This window comes from Talpa europaea (genome assembly GCF_964194135.1).
Source record: "Talpa europaea genome assembly, chromosome: 11".
NCBI classification, from domain to species: Eukaryota; Metazoa; Chordata; class Mammalia; order Eulipotyphla; family Talpidae; genus Talpa; species Talpa europaea.
In genome coordinates this window covers 17,783,980-17,799,723 of record NC_140078.1, presented here as the reverse complement: position 1 = coordinate 17,799,723, position 15,744 = coordinate 17,783,980, and the positions used below count along the sequence as shown (strand labels likewise).

At 50.8% G+C, this 15,744-nt stretch overlaps 1 protein-coding gene across 1 annotated transcript; it reads left to right on the top strand.

Annotated features, from left to right (window-relative positions):
* Positions 1–14,468: 14,468 nt before the first annotated feature.
* On the top strand, positions 14,469–15,407 carry SOX12 (SRY-box transcription factor 12; the record flags this gene model as incomplete). The annotated part of the gene is made up of 1 exon (XM_084247543.1): positions 14,469–15,407. The coding sequence occupies one exon, from the start codon at positions 14,469–14,471 to the stop codon at positions 15,405–15,407; it is 939 nt and encodes a 312-aa protein (XP_084103669.1).
* Between the last annotated feature and the right edge of the window lie 337 nt (positions 15,408–15,744).

Below are 15,744 nucleotides of genomic sequence, written 5' to 3'. Positions count from 1 at the left end.
TGCTCTCTTCAGGATAATGAGCCTAAAGGAATACTAAGATATCATCTGGTGGAGGAAACAAGGTTTAAAGGGCTCCCCGCATACTAGAGAGATAGGGAAGGGACAGAGGAATGTAATCCAGGGTGCGTGCATTGCTCCCTGGGCTGTCATATCTAGTTTAAAGGGTTCCAGCTCCTTTGGGGCCTTCCCCTTCCCCATGCATTGCCACCAGTGAGAAGTGGGGGTTTTCCTGAGTAAGAAAACCCACCACCAGTTTACAATTACACCTTAGCCTCAATAACTAGAAACCCCAGAGCAACAACTAACTGAAGCTCATCTGCAACCTCCTAACTCTCAGGAAGAAGGAGACTTTAATCCAGAATTAAAAGTGAGCTGTTAACTCTAAAATGTACTTGCAAAATAGGTCAAGCAAGAGGGCATTGTGTTAACTAAGTGTTATCAAGTTAAAGTTGAAAAAACTACACTGCTTTTCTTTTAATTTTTGTTTTTACTTTGCTTTACATTTTGCTATTTCCTTGTGGCTTAGAATGTAAAATCGATTGTTAAAAGTTTTGTTCTGAATAAATATTTATCTTTTGTATTGCTAACACTGCTGCTCTATTTCCTTTCAAAGTGTTAGGTGCACAGCACAATGATGGTGGTTCAATCCATACTTCCTACACAACATTTGTTTACCCTGCAAATACATTTCCAGCCCCTGCTGGCAACACTTAGCACTTACTATGTTGTGCCAGGCCCTTTGGAGTTGTTACCTAAACCCTGTTTGTCACGATCGCTTAGCACGCTGTTAAAGCTTGATTTTAAGTCCAAACTCAGCTCCAAGGAATCATAATTACTGGAGTGAGAGAAAATATTGTTAGTAATCATCCCCAAGCAATTCTGATGCACAGCCAGATTTGAGACCTCAGTTGCGCACATACTAAGTGAGGGATGTCTGCCCTCAGGAGATTACAAAGCAGTGGGAAAGAAGAAAGGTGTTTCATCGTTATCTCACAGTTAGTGTAAGTGCCACAAATTGAATACAAGACACTCATGGACTTTTAAAGAAAATGCATTTCCTCCAGCTATAAGAGAGTTGGAGAGAAAGGAGGCTTCAGGAAACTTCCCAGAGGCCGGGCTTACTCCTCCAGGCTAGCCTGGAAGACCGAATTCTTTAGAATTGACTTGAGATGTTAAAGCTGCCAAGGTATTGTTCTCTAACTCAGTGATTTGAGGGGAGCCTTGCCTTCTAGAGCCAGCTCAGACCCTCTCCTTGTCTCCCAAAGCATACAGGCTCTTCCCTCCCTTCCTTCTCTCCCCCCCTCATCTTTTTCCCTTTATCCGTTTTCCTCCCTCTTGGGTCTGGAGGCCTGAGGCCTGGAGAAAGCCTGCATTCATCATATTCCCCACCCCCTTCCTCCTAGCAGGCGCACAGCCAGGGAGCCTCCCTGGAAGGAATCTTCCCTCTCTCCACCCCTTCCTCCCAACTCTCCTAGATGGCGCAGAGGAAGAAACTGTTTCCCTGCCCATCCCCCACTGGATCCGCTCTAGGGCCTCCTGCCTATCAGCCCAGGGTCCAAGCCTTGGGCTAGAGCAGAACAACCTCCCCCAGCTTCCTCTCTTGATCTAGCAACCCTCAAATTACAATTCCTCTCAGTACCTGGGCTCCTGGAGTGCCCCAGACTGGCTCCCAACTAACTAACATACAATTTTGAGCAAACAGTGAGGGCTGTTAGAGGCAGGCCCTGTGCAAGGTGCTCTGCTTATACCATGAACAAGGCAGTGTATTTGCAGAGGGAGACACACATAAAGAACAAATAGACAATTTTTAAAATAGTATTAACTACTTTTAAATATTCTGAAAAAATAAACCTGAGTATAGAATTTTCTGGAGTTGGGGTTTCCCGGAAAAGGTGTCTCTCTTGAAACTTGCAAGATTATAAGAGCCTGATAGGGCCTCCCCTGACGGCGCAGGCGGTTGAGCACTGCGCTGTGAAGCTGTCTGCAGCCTCTGCAGTGCCTGTTCGATCCCTGCTGGCACCGGAGATACCCACATGGCACAGCAGACCTCTCCTGTCTTGCCCGCTGCTCCCCTCGGCAGTAAATTTCAGTCAGTCTGCCTGTTATGTTCCCCGCTCTGTCTCTGGTGAATCCTTTCATCCTCCCGCGCATCTGGCCTGTACCCCATTCTTGTATGCATGAATAAATAAATCTTTAAAAAAAAAAAAAAGACTTATGAAGAGGGAAGAAAACCAAGCAGCAGTTGGGGCCTCCCCGGTGGCGCAGTGGTTGAGCACTGCAGCGCCAGTTTGAGCCTCTGCAGCACCAGTTCGAGCCTCTGCAGCACCAGTTCGAGCCTCTGCAGCGCCAGTTCGATCCCTTGCCGCCGGCCACCGGGCGAGGATCCCCACATGGCGCGCAGACCTCTCCTGCCGCCCACTGCTCCCCTCAGCAGTGTACCTCGGTCCTTCTGCCTGTTCTGCTCTCCGCTCTGGCTCTGGTGAGTTCTCCCACCCTCTCTCGCTTCTTCTGACTGTACCCAGTGCTTGTATAAATAAATAAATAAATCTTAAAAAAAAAAAAAAAAAAAAAAAACCAAGCAGCAGAAACAACCGATGCAAGGACCTGGAGGCCACAGAACACAGCCTGTTGAGGCTGGCTGAAAAATCACAGGAAGGTGTGGTTCGGAAAAGGCCAATAAGAGGTGACACAAGTCACTGTCAATTAAGAGTCTTGATTTTGTCCTAACACCCTCCAGCCTCCATTCCATTCATTCATTCAACACATGTTTGTTAACCTCCAACCCTTTCTAAGTGATGGAATATAGCAAAATAGGTTTCCTTCCTCAAATTGTAGAGTCACACAAATCCATAATTACAAACTATGATAATGCATTGAAAGAAAAAGAGTGATAATGAGTTAAATAAGGAAAATTGATCTGGTCTTAGAAGTCAAGAATAACTTCCAGAGAAAATATTTTATCTAAGAAGGAAAAAACACATAAGGAGTTAATTGAAAGTTGGGGGTGGACATTAAATTAGGTGGTGGCAAGGGTATTAGCCTAGGCAAAAGGGGGAGCAATGCTATAGTAGGGGGAGGCCTGGCCAATTCTAGAAACTAAATGAAGTCCAGTATATCAGTTGAGATTTAGAAACAAACTACAGCACACCCACTATAGCCTTCCACTGGACAGACAGCTATGGAAGGCCCTGCTTGAAATCACTCTACATATAGAAGTCAAAAGCCCTGGGCTGGATATTAGGAATGACTCCTGTAAAACTAGAACTAATCTACCAGGAGTGCTACTACTACTCTCATAGCAAGAAGGAACCAGGGCCTCCCTGGTGGCACAAGGGGTTAAGCCTCAGCACTATGAAGCTAACAGCAGTCACTGCAGCATGAGTTTGAGAGTTTGATCCCCAGCCAGGGAGATAACCCACGTGGCACAGCTGACCTCTCCTGCCTCACCCACTGCTCTCCCCAGCAGTGTATTTCAGTCAATCCACCTGTTCTGCTCCCTACTCTGTCTCTGATGAATCCTCTCACTCCCAACCCCCACCTTTGGCCTTTAAAAAAAAAAAAAAAAGATTTTCAAGCAAGGAAGTGATAGAATCATAGTTGTATTTTTTTAATTATTTATTTATGCATACAAGAATTGGGGTCCATGTCAGAGGTGCAGGGGATGGGGTGGTGAGAGGATTCACCAGAGACAGAGTGGGGCGCATAACAGGCAGATTGACTGAAATACACTGCTGAGGGGCCTGTTGTGCCATGTGGGTTAGCACCCTGGGGAGGGATCAGACAGCTTTGTTGTGCTGAGACTTAACGCCTTGCACCACCAAGGGGAACCCTCTCAAATACATTTGAAAATGAACAAAGACAGGGTATGCTGAGGTTTTTTTTTTTAAAGATTTATTTATTTATTTATTTATACAGGCACTGGGTACAGTCAGAAGCACAAGAGGGTGAGAGAATTCACCAGAGCCAGAGCGGGGAGCAGAGCAGGCAGAAGGACCGAAGTACACTGCTGAGGGGAGCAGCGGGTGGCAGGAGAGGTCTGTGTGCCATGCGGGACCCTCCTCAGGTGGCCGGAGGGAGCAGCCAGGGATCGAATTGGCACCGCATCCTGCAACCCAGGGCTCAACCGCTAGGACAGTGGGGAGGCCCGGGTATGCTGTTTACATATTTATTTGTTTAGGTTTTTTTTTTTTTTTAGTTTTAATGATATATTAACAAGTAAAAGTGTAAGATACTTAAAGTTGATAAAGTGATGATTTGATATAGTATGACATTTTAAAACAATAGAGTATATATATCTGCATACTTATGTATAGACTAACTCTAGAAGAATATTAATGAAATTGCTAACTGTTGGAGTTTCTGAGTTGAACTGGATCTTTGCACTTTAGAACTGCAGCAAAATTTATTTTCCAAAGTTACATCCCTGATATTTTTTGTTCTTAAATTATTTCATGTATTGTCTCTGGCAAAAAAGAAAAAAAAGAAAGTTAATTAGCAAAAAATAATGTAAAACACACAAGATTTCAAAAGAAATTCCTATGGTCTCTGCAGAGACAGGAGTCCATTTCCTCTGTCTTTAAAAATGAGAATGTGGGGCCTCCCCGGTGGCGCAGTGGTTGAGCGCTGGGTTGCGAAGCTGCCCGCGGCCTCTGCAGCGCCGGTTCGATCCCCGGCTGCTCCCCGGCCACCAGAGGAGGGTCCCACATGGCGCGCAGACCTCTCCTGCCGCTCACTGCTCCCCTCAGCAGTGTACTTCGGTCCTTCTGCCTGCTCTGCTCCCCGCTCTGGTTCTGGTGAATTCTCTCACCCTCCCGCGCTTCTGACTGTACCCAGTGCATGTATAAACAAAACAAACAAACAAATAAATAAATAAATAAAACATGCCTCTATAAATAAATAAATAAATAAATAAATGTTAAAAAAAAAATAAAAAATAAATAAAAATGAGAATGTGGATGGGGAAGTTTACAGCAGCCAATTTACTGGTCCCCCTGCCACCAAACTGGTTCTTCAATCCAGGAAAGTCTTTTTTTCCAAAGTTACATCCCTGATATTTGATCACTTTACTCCTTAGCTTAAAGACCTTCAAAGACTTTATATCCTCTCTGGGGCCCACCACGCTGGGCTTGCTGGGACAAGCCAACCCCAGCCACCTCTCCACTCATGCTTCACCCCTTACCCAGGCTAGGCTCCAGCTACTTGGTCCAGGAATTCACCCTCCCCCACTGTGGTTAACCCTTACCTTCCTTGGCACTCAGCTCTTTTTTTTTTTTTTTTTAAAGATTTATTGGGTGGCATCCCTGGTGGCGCAAGGATTAAAGACAGCGCTACCAAGCTACTGCCAGCCACTACAGCACGAGTTCGAAGCCACTACAGCACGAGTTCGAAACCACTACAGCACGAGTTCGATCCCTGGCCAGCCAGGGAGCAACCCACATGGCTCAGCAGACCTCTCCTGCCTGGCCCACTGCTCCCCTCAGCAGTGTATTTCAGTAGATCTGCTTGTTCTGCTCCCCACTCTCTCTGGTGAATCCTCTCACCCTGTGCCCCGTACCTCTGGTTTACAATCCAGTTCTTGTATGCATAAAAAAGATTTATTATTTATGTGTACAAGAGCTAGGGTACAAGGCCAGAGGTGCAGGGGCTGGGGATGGTGAGAGGATTCACCAGAGACAGAGTGGGGAGCAAAATACACTGCTGAAGGGAGTGGGGGAGGAGAGACAGGAGAGGTCTGCTATGCCATATGAGTCACCTCCCCTCCCAGGTAGGGGATTGAACTCCTGCTGCAGTGGCTGCCTACAGCTTCATTGTGCTAAGACTTAACCCCTGCTCAGTTCTAATGCCACTTCCCTCACCTCCCAGATGGGGCCTCTAACACCTGCCCCTAGCCTCCTGGACTCTCCTTCTGGCAGTTTCTGCAGGTGTAATGATATGTTTTTGTATGCCACGGGTTGATTCATACCTGCCTGTGCCTCTCAATTTTGTGCTCTTCCCCAGAGGGCAGAGACCAAGACGTTTGCAGTCTAATTGTAGCTACAGCATTTAGCACTGTGCCTAGCACATAGTAGGAGCCAATAAATACGCATGAATGATATAAATTCCTTGGCAGAGGTTGCACATCATATGTGTATGCTTGTTCTTTCATCATTCTTAAAGTATCCCTTTGCACACCTGTTACCCACTCTATACAGAGGATTTATTCATTCATCTTTAAAAATTCACTCTTTCATGTTCTCACCATCGATAAGGGCTCCCTTCAGCCTGGGAGGCCATACCCTTCCTCCCCTATTTCTCTGAGGGCATAGCCTGCATGTCCCCTGACGCTCGGAGGCACGGGGGACACACCAGGCTCTGGGATTCCAAATGCCTGGCTTCAAAGATCCCTTACCCCAGGCAAGAGTAGCCCCTATCCTTAGCTGCCTCCTAAGAGGATGAGGATTTGGCTTGCAGGTACAGCAAGAGAAGAACAGCCCACCCTGAGTCTGTGCCCATTTTTTTCTAGAACATTCTGTGGGACCCCAGAATTCCCTTCCAAAATATCCCTAAGCTCATTTACGGAGTTTAGAATCTCATCTCTGGGCCTACCTGGTGGCTCAAGGGGTTAAGCACCCCACTATGAAGCAATCCACAGCCTCTGCAGCACCAGTTCAATCCCCCTGCCAGCCAGCGAGCAACCTACATGACACAGCAGACCTCTCCTGACTCACCTGCTGCTCCCCTCAGCAGTGTATTCCTGTCGATCTGCCTGTTCTGCTCCCCACTCTGTCTCTGGTGAATCCTCTCACCTACCACACTTCTGGCCTGTACCCCAGTTCTTGTATGCATAAGTAAATAAATCTTTAAAAAAAAAAAAAAGAATCTTATCTCTGGGTCTGTCTCAGAGAGGGCAAACTACTGCCTGATGCACACCATCAGAACCTGAGGCGTAGGCAATATTGTAGTTGTTTGCCAGAGACAACCTGGATGTGGGGGCTAGAGTATCTATTTATGCTGGTCCCTCACTGATGGAAGGACAAGATCTGGGTGTAGGATCCAGGGAATAACACACTCTTGCATAGAACTCCAAGCATGCTGGAATTCTATATCAAACCTGGCCTTTCAAGTTGTTATGAAGATACATTTATTGAGGAGGATAGAACAGGGCCCCCTTGGTGGTGCAAGGGGTTAAGTCTCAGCACTATGAAGCTATCACCAGCCACTGCAGCATCCCCAGCCAGGGAGCTGAACCCACATGGCACAGCAGATCTCTCCTGTCTCACCCCCTGCTCCCCTCAGCAGTGTATTCCGGTCAATCTGCCTGTTCTGTTCCCCACCGTGTCTCTGGTGAACCCTCTCAGCCCCCACACCTCTGCCTGTACCTCAGTTCTTATATACATAAATAAAAACAAATCTTTAAAAAAGAGGATGGAACGTATTTCATTTAACACTAATTAGTGTTAAATGTAGAGACATATGTACATGGGCCTTTAATGATATTCTCGTCCTGAGCCTCACAAACACCGCAGTTTGTGTCATTTCTTAGCTCAGACAAGCCACATCACCTTTCCAGGCCTGTTTGTTGCCAGAAAAATAGGTCTAATGAACTGTCTCATCAGGGCTGATGAGAGAGTGAGACAAAACAAGTCAGCTAAGGAGACTTGGCAGAGTGCCAGGCCCTCAATACACAGTAGCTATTACTGTTATTTTTCCCTTTTGTCCTTTGACTATCATTTCCCATGATTTTCTTTGACTCCAAACTGCTCTCTTTTACAGGATTTCCACGAGGCTCCTGCCTCCTTCTTCTTCCCCACACCAATAATGACAGTGTCCCCTTTCTCTCCACCTAGTCAAATCCTGCCCCCTTCTACAATAGTATGATAATAGCACTATTGACCGCTGGCTCACTTACTATGTTTCGGGCATTGTATTCAGAACTTGACATGCATTATCTCAACTCAGTTCTGACACCAACTCAATGAAGTGGGTACAGTTTATTACTCCCCAAACACAAAGACACTGGGCTCTGAAGAGCTGAAGCAGCTGGTAAGTGGCAGAGCCAGCAGGAATGTGAACCCTGGGAGTCTCACTGCGGAGTCAGGTCTCCCAGGTACCTACAGTCAGATTCTGCTTATCACCCTTCCTCCCCACCTCCCCACCACCCTTTCTCCCCCTCTCCCCACCACCCTTTCTCCCCCATCTTCCTTGGCGCCCTCAGGTCCAAGGCTGTCGTGCCCCCTCGACTCTGGGGCTCGGTCTGTGGTTTATGGGCTTTCAGTCCAATAGGGCGGGCACTCTGTCACGCCACGTTGCCCACATCATGGAGCCTCCCTCCCTTTTCTCCATCTCCTTCTCTTCCTTTCTCCCTTCCTCTAAGTACTGAGTTCCAACTCCGTGCCAGGCTTTGTGTTCATTCACATGCAAAGTGTCACCAGTGGCATGGTCGGGGAGGATGGAGTTATATGTCATTTTTCTTTCTACTTTACGCCTTCTGTTTGGCTGATTCCTTTTTTTTTTTTTTTTTCTTTTTTTAAGTGAGCACGCCGGCCAGGCCCAGGCGAAGCATTGAAACCAATTCAAATGCTGCTTTGCTAGGGTGATTCGGTGGGAGGAGGGTCTGTCTCCTTAACTCCCAGCCCCCACGCCGTCTCCACTGGCCCTCAAATCCAGGCCGCCCTGCCCCCTCCGGAAGGGGGAGTAGGGGGCGAACGCTGAAATCTGAGTGGCTCTTTCAAGCCTCCGTTGCCGTGGAAACCCGCTGCACAGGACTTGGCGGTCCATTACACCATCCTCGCGCCGCGGCCAATGGGATCCGCGCTCCATCCGGGAGCCCCGCCCCCAGCTTCCAGCAGCCACCAATGGGAAGGCTCTCAGCTTAGGGCCCCGCCCTCAGCCCAGGGACACCACCAATCAGCATCGACCCAGTTCTCCCGCAACCTTCAATGTAGCAACAAGACTAGTTTTTTTTTTTTTTTTAAAGGAATTCTCCAAATTAGAAGGAACTAGCAGTAACGCCTCTGTCAGTTGCAGCCCGAATAATCTTGGGTTGGTACTTTATTTAAGTAGAACAAAACTGTTGTAGTTACACAACCGTGTATGTCATTCTCTACTAAAATAATTTTAGGCATTGAAAATTTAGGCAAAGGGATTGAGAGCTTCTCTGGATTTCTTTCAATATAGGTTTTTTCATTTATTTAAAGTCATCAAAGAGCTAGTCATCTTTCCTTGTTTGTATTTCAGATACATACAAATTAAAGATTTTTTTTTTTGAATGGGGAGTTCACGAAATATTGACCGAAGCAGGTAGCTGACTTACTACACAAATTAACTCTTGAATTCAAAACATTAAAACCATAAGATAAGGGCCTCCTTGGTAGCTTAAGGGGTTAAGACAAACTATGAAGCTATCCCCAGCCACTGCAGCATGAGTTTGATGCCTGGCCAAGGAGCGTCCCACATGGCACAGCAGACCTCTCCTGCCTGTTCCGTACCCCAGCTCTTGCATGCATAAATAAATAAATCTTTAAAAAAAATTCCTAAGATATTAAAAAAAAAGATTTATTTTACTTATGCATACAAGAACTGGGGTATAGGCCAGGGGTGTGGGGAGGGTGGTGGGGGAGAGGATTCACCAGAGACAGGGAGCAACCCGCATCACAGAGCAGACCTCTCCTGACTCTTCTGCTGCTCCCCTCAGCAGTGTATTTCAGTCAATCTGCCTGTTTTGTTCCCCACTCTGTCTCTGGTGAACCCTTTCACACACACACACCCCCCTCTGGCCTGTACCCCTGTTCTTGTATACATAAATAAATCTTAAAAAAAAAAAAAGGCCTTGTAGCACCCTCCAAACACAATCACAATCTCCTAATTTTTTAGGATGAAGCTAAATAAAGATAGAATTTCCTTTTCTTATTGTTCTCATTCTTCAACATGAATGCCTTTGGGGACTATGCCTGTTTGCAGACAGATGTTTTGGAATCAGAAACGTTTAGGTGGACTGGGGTTGCATGATGGTGTCTTTGACAGTTATGCCCACACCTGAATTGGTTCCTTCCTTCCTTCATTGAACAGATACTGAGAGCCTACTCTGTGTCAGTCTCTGTTCAGTGCTGGGATACAATGGTGAGAATGGAAATCAGGAAAAGTCCCCACATCACATGGAACTCCTGCTCTGCCATGGTGTCCTGAGTGGGGTGATGCAGGTAACAACAGGGTCAATCGCCTGCAGTTAAAGGCAAAGATAAAAAAAGCCCTTCTGTTTTTTATTATCATCGTGTGACAATTCTAGACCAAGTCATTGATTAAATACTCCTCCTAGAAGATTAAGATGTTGGTCTAACTTGAGTCTTAATAATATATTTGTAAGCTTCAAATTGGTATATGTAATTATTTATGCTCTAATAAACTTTATATTCTACAAGGAAGTTAATTCACAGCACTCCCAGTTTTATAGCCAGCCCCTAACACATACCCAGTCAGATGCAGCTGCGTGTGTTCATTTTGAGACTAGGTTCATCACAATCCGGAATTGTTCGCTTCCTGAGCACTTGTGTCTCCAGCTTCTTTGGTACAACATATGTCTGTGTTTAAACAATAGATTCAGCGTAAACAATGATCACACAGGGAGCATGAAGCTGAAGAACCAGAGCTTGTGTTACTTCACTTCTGCTAATTCTATGTGCCCACTTGAAGCTTTTGTATTGAAAACTTAAAAGTGAAACAAAGAGCAAACAGCAGAGTGTGGTAATTGCAAGTTTCATTATTTAATAAACCTATATTATTATTATTCATTAAAATCACTTTTTAGTGAATTTGAATAATATATTTAGTATTAAATTAATTCTTGATTCTTAGTTTTAAAATGCTATTGTTTTTAAACTTTAATGTAGTATAATGATTACAACAGACCACTGTGTAGGTAGACTTTTTCTTTTTTAAAATGAAATGCATTAATGTAGGGCCTCCCCGCTGGCGCAGCGGTTGAGCACTGGGTTGCGAAGCTGCCTGCAGCCTCTGCAGTGCCGGTTCGATTCCCGGGCCGCCAGGCGAGGGTCCCACACAGTGCGCAGACCTCTCCTGCCGTCCGCTGCTCCCCTCAGCAGTGTATTTCATCACTCTGCCTGCTCTACTCCCCGTTCTGGCTCTGGTGAATTCTCTCACCCTCCCACGCCTCTAACTGTACCCAGTGCTTGTATAAATAAATAAATAAATCTTTTACAAAATAAAATAAAATAAAACAAAGTCCAATGAAAGACTATTTTCACCATCTACATTTTTCTGGTCATTGTGATTAGTATTAATCACTGCATTTCATAACTATTATTAAAAATGTTATAATTCAGACAAGGTGAAAGTTAAAAATGATCCTGTCTGAGTGTCAAATGAACTGGGAAGGCTACTGGTACACTGAAGAACAGAAACATAGAAGTCAGACGAGGCACAGGGAGGCAGAGACCCAGAGCTGGAATGTGTGGGGAGGCAGCCTGGCTCCTCTACAAACTTCAGAGACAGACTGGCTGGAAAACTCGCTCAAGATAGAAAACTCAGGAAAAGAGGTCAGATTAGGAAGGAGGGGGATGATGAAAAATTCTAAAAAAACGATTGCAGTGATAGTTACACAACTCCGTGAAAAGACCACAGAAAGGAATGCTTTAAATGAATGAATTGTATGCCCTGTGAATTATCTGTCAATAAAACAGTTAAGTTTAAAATATATACATATAGGAAAAGTTTCAGGATAGATATTACCTCAGGGGAGGAAAGGCAGGGGGTGGGGTGGGAAAGGTTACTATCAAAGTTGAGTCCCTACAGCAATCCAGTTTTGGGGTGATTTCACTGGGTTTTATATGACGTATAAATACATACAAACATGAAGTCAGTCGGTCACAGACAGTGATGGAATAGTGTTAGACAAACAATTCTGAGCACCTGTGGGATGGAGGGGGACAGGTGGGCAACAGCAGAGTGGGCAGGCAGGGCTCTCAAGGGGGAGCTTATCTAAGCTAAGGCTAGGTGGGGTGGGGGTGGGGGTGGGGGTGTGAAGAGGAGACAAAATGTACAAGCGCCCAAGCATTCTTCCTGTGTTTGAGAATTATCCAGGAGGCCGAAAGTTGAAACTGGCAGTAACATAATAATAGTAATAGGGAAAAAAAATAGTAATAGTGTAACAGGGTGGTCCCTCCCCCCCCTGCCCTGTAACAATAGGAAAAATAATAACAACAATAGCAGCTACAGGGCTAGTTAGGACTTTCAAAGATGGCTGTGTCCATCATATGTCATTTAAAATAAACGAATGAGGGGAATGGGAAAAGTGAGAAATTCAAAGTATCTTTTCTTTTTTTCATGGTCACTACTTCGCCATCTATCCCTGCGAACCCTTTCTCTTGTTATGTTGGTATCGCTATGCTGTTCAGCTCTCTACGCCCTGACTCTCGGATAACTAGTATTTTTGAGCATTTACGAGGAAATCAGGAGTATGTTTATTTACTTTATCCCATTTTATTTGTGAAACAACCTTACATGAAAGAAAGCGCATTCTCCCATTTTTTAGGAAAAAGCAAAGGGAGGCACCGGGAAAATACAGGCATTCTAATTCCATGGAATACTGAAGCGGTCAGGCTTTGGCTGTGAAGGCTGAAACTCTAGAATCTCCAGATCTCAGCGTCCAATAAAGTCGGTGGAGGAACCATTTCGTGGGGCCCAGGGACTTCTTCTAGGCACCCTGTGCCTTTAAGAGTCGCCCCCTCCCGCCGACCATACTCCAGTTACCCTCCCGGACACCTTAAAGCATCACCCCGCCCCCCGCGCCACTGGCGGCCCCTGCAGGCCTGCACCCCGCGGGCTCGGCTCTCGGCTCCCGCCGGCGCGGAGTGGGTTAGGTCAACCGATTAGAAACACGGGCCCCGCGCCCGCTCCCTCCCAAGAGAATCCCCGCGTCCAGACCCGGGTCCCGTCGGTCCCCAGCTCCTGGGTCACAGGCGCGAGGCCTCGGCACCCCCTCCCATTGTCCGGGCCCAAGGCCCTGTGAAGGTGACCTCCCCCGGGGAGAGCACACGCCCCGCGGTGCCCGAGCGGGATCACACGTGGGTGAGCGCGCAGAGCCAGCCCCTCCCCGCCACGCGCCCCGAGCATGCGTCCCGGGCACGCCCCTTGGCGACTCCGCCCCCGCCCCGCGCGCGCTTCCCACACCCGGGAGGGGCCGGCGCCCCGGTCGCGTCCCAGCTGGCGGTCGCGGGGTGCGCTCTGGGAGTGGGCCGCCGCGCGTCCTCGAACCTCGCTCGAGAACTGTGGAAGCCGAGAGGCCCACCCTGCTCAGCACCCTCGGCTGGTGGCCTGGGCACCTTCGTGCGCAGAGAGCGAGCTGGGACCGCGCACCTAGGATGCAACCGTGAGCCTGCGTGTCCTCGGCGTTGCGACTCTAGAAAGTGGGCGTCACAGCCCCTTCTTAGGAGTCACGTTGCACCTTAACCGAGATCAAAGGATGTGAAAGGGGTAGTTGACTGGATCCAAAAGAATGTGTTGAGTAGATCTCTATCCACACACACACGTATGTTTGTATGTATACGGCCGGATCCTATGTGCACTAGGCAGGGGATCCATGCATGCTATGATGACTCTGTCTCCTTGAGGAGCCTTCCTGAACCCGGATTCCTGAACCTTCCCCACTTTCATTTCAAAGGCGCCCTCGAAAGAGTAAGGCGCGGAGGTCCTACCTGGCGGCAGGTGTCACTGATAAGGTAAAATTTCAAAGGCAGCGCGGGGCGGGGACCAGCTTTCTGAGCCAGATGGGAAGCACACTCGCCTCCCCACCCCACCCCGCGTCCCCAGCCTAAGAAAAGAAACCGACCTCATCCGACACCCCCAATCCCAGCCACGAGACCGCCCAGCCCCGCAGCCCGAGCCCCGCCCCGCCCCAGCCGCCCGCGATTGGGAGATGCAAATGCCAGGTTCTCTGCCCAGCAACGGGTGACGCGGCGCCCGCGCGCGAGGCGTGGCCCGGCCGCAGCCCAAGCGGGCACCTCGGTGTTTACACGGGGCGGCCCCGCGCGCGCCGCAGCGGCCCGCAGACGGCGAGGGGGAGGGGGCGGGGCGGGCGCGCGCCGGCGGGGCCGCGCGGGGAGAAAGACATCGCGAGGCGGCGGGGCGGGGAGCGGCGCGCGCGGGCCGCGGCGGAGCAGGCGGCTGCAAGGAGAGCCCGCGGGGGCCGGGGGGTGCGATTCCTCCGCCCCCGCAAAACAATGTGCGGCGTGCCGCGGGGCGCGAGTTTCGGGAGGCGGCGGGAGCGCGCGGAGCCCGCCTGAGCCCGCGCCGCCGACCTTCTCCCCTCGCCGTCCGTTGGGCCCGAGCGCCCAGCTCCTCGCTCCCGGCTCGCGGGGGCCGGGCCGAGCTGCGGGGCGGGGCCGCCCCTCCGTCGCTGCGCCTCCTCCCCCACCCCAGCCGCTGAGGATGCGGACGGCCCCCGGCGGCGTCTAGCGGCCCCGGGCCCAGGCGCGATGGTGCAGCAGCGGGGCGCGCGGGCCAAGCGGGACGGCGGGCCGCCGCCCCCGGGGCCCGGGCCGGCCGAGGAGGGGGCGCGCGAGCCCGGCTGGTGCAAGACCCCGAGCGGCCACATCAAGAGGCCGATGAACGCGTTCATGGTGTGGTCGCAGCACGAGCGGCGGAAGATCATGGACCAGTGGCCCGACATGCACAACGCCGAGATCTCCAAGCGCCTGGGCCGCCGCTGGCAGCTGCTGCAGGACTCGGAGAAGATCCCGTTCGTGCGGGAGGCGGAGCGGCTGCGCCTCAAGCACATGGCGGACTACCCGGACTACAAGTACCGGCCGCGCAAAAAGAGCAAGGGGGCGCCCGCTAAGGCGCGGCCCCGCCCCCCCGGCGCCGGCGGCAGCCGGCTCAAGCCCGGGCCGCAGCTGCCCGGCCGCGGGGGCCGCCGCGCGGCGGGCGGGCCGTTGGGGGGCGGCGCGGCGGCGCCCGAGGACGACGACGAGGACGACGACGAGGAGCTGCTGGAAGTGCGCCTGGTCGAGACCCCCGGGCGGGAGCTGTGGCGGATGGTCCCGGCGGGGCGCGCGGCCCGGGGACCCGCGGAGCGCGCGCAGGGACCGTCGGGCGAGGGGGCGGCCGTCCCCGCCGCCTCCCCGACCCCGTCCGAGGACGAGGAGCCCGAGGAAGACGAGGAGGAGGCGACGGCCGCGGAGGACGGCGAGGAGGAGACGGTGGCGTCGGGGGAGGAGCCGCTGGGCTTTTTGTCCAGGCTGCCCCCCGGGCCCGCCGGCCTGGACTGCAGCGCCCTGGACCGCGACCCGGACCTGCCGCCCCCCGCGGGCACCTCGCACTTCGAGTTCCCGGACTACTGCACCCCCGAGGTCACCGAGATGATCGCAGGGGACTGGCGCCCGTCTAGCATCGCCGACCTGGTTTTCACCTACTGAGCCCACCGTCAGCGGGGCGCGCACGCCCCCAAACCAGCTGTTTACATACAGGAATCAGGTATTGGGGCCCCTCGGAGGCCGAGGCTGGCACCCCATCTCCCGCGCAGCCTCCCCCCTCCTAGACGTGCCCGCTCCCCCCGACAATTCCAGAGGTGCCCCTCCCCCGCAGACACACCCCAAGGGCAGCCCAGCCCCCACCCCATCCCTGACACTCTAGCCCTGCCCCTCCTCGCCCCCTTCCGCACAGCCACCAGCAGCCAGCCCCCTCCGATCGCCGCCCATCCCTTCCTGCAGACCTGCACCCCCTCGCACACGCCCCTCCTCGTGGCCGGAGGAC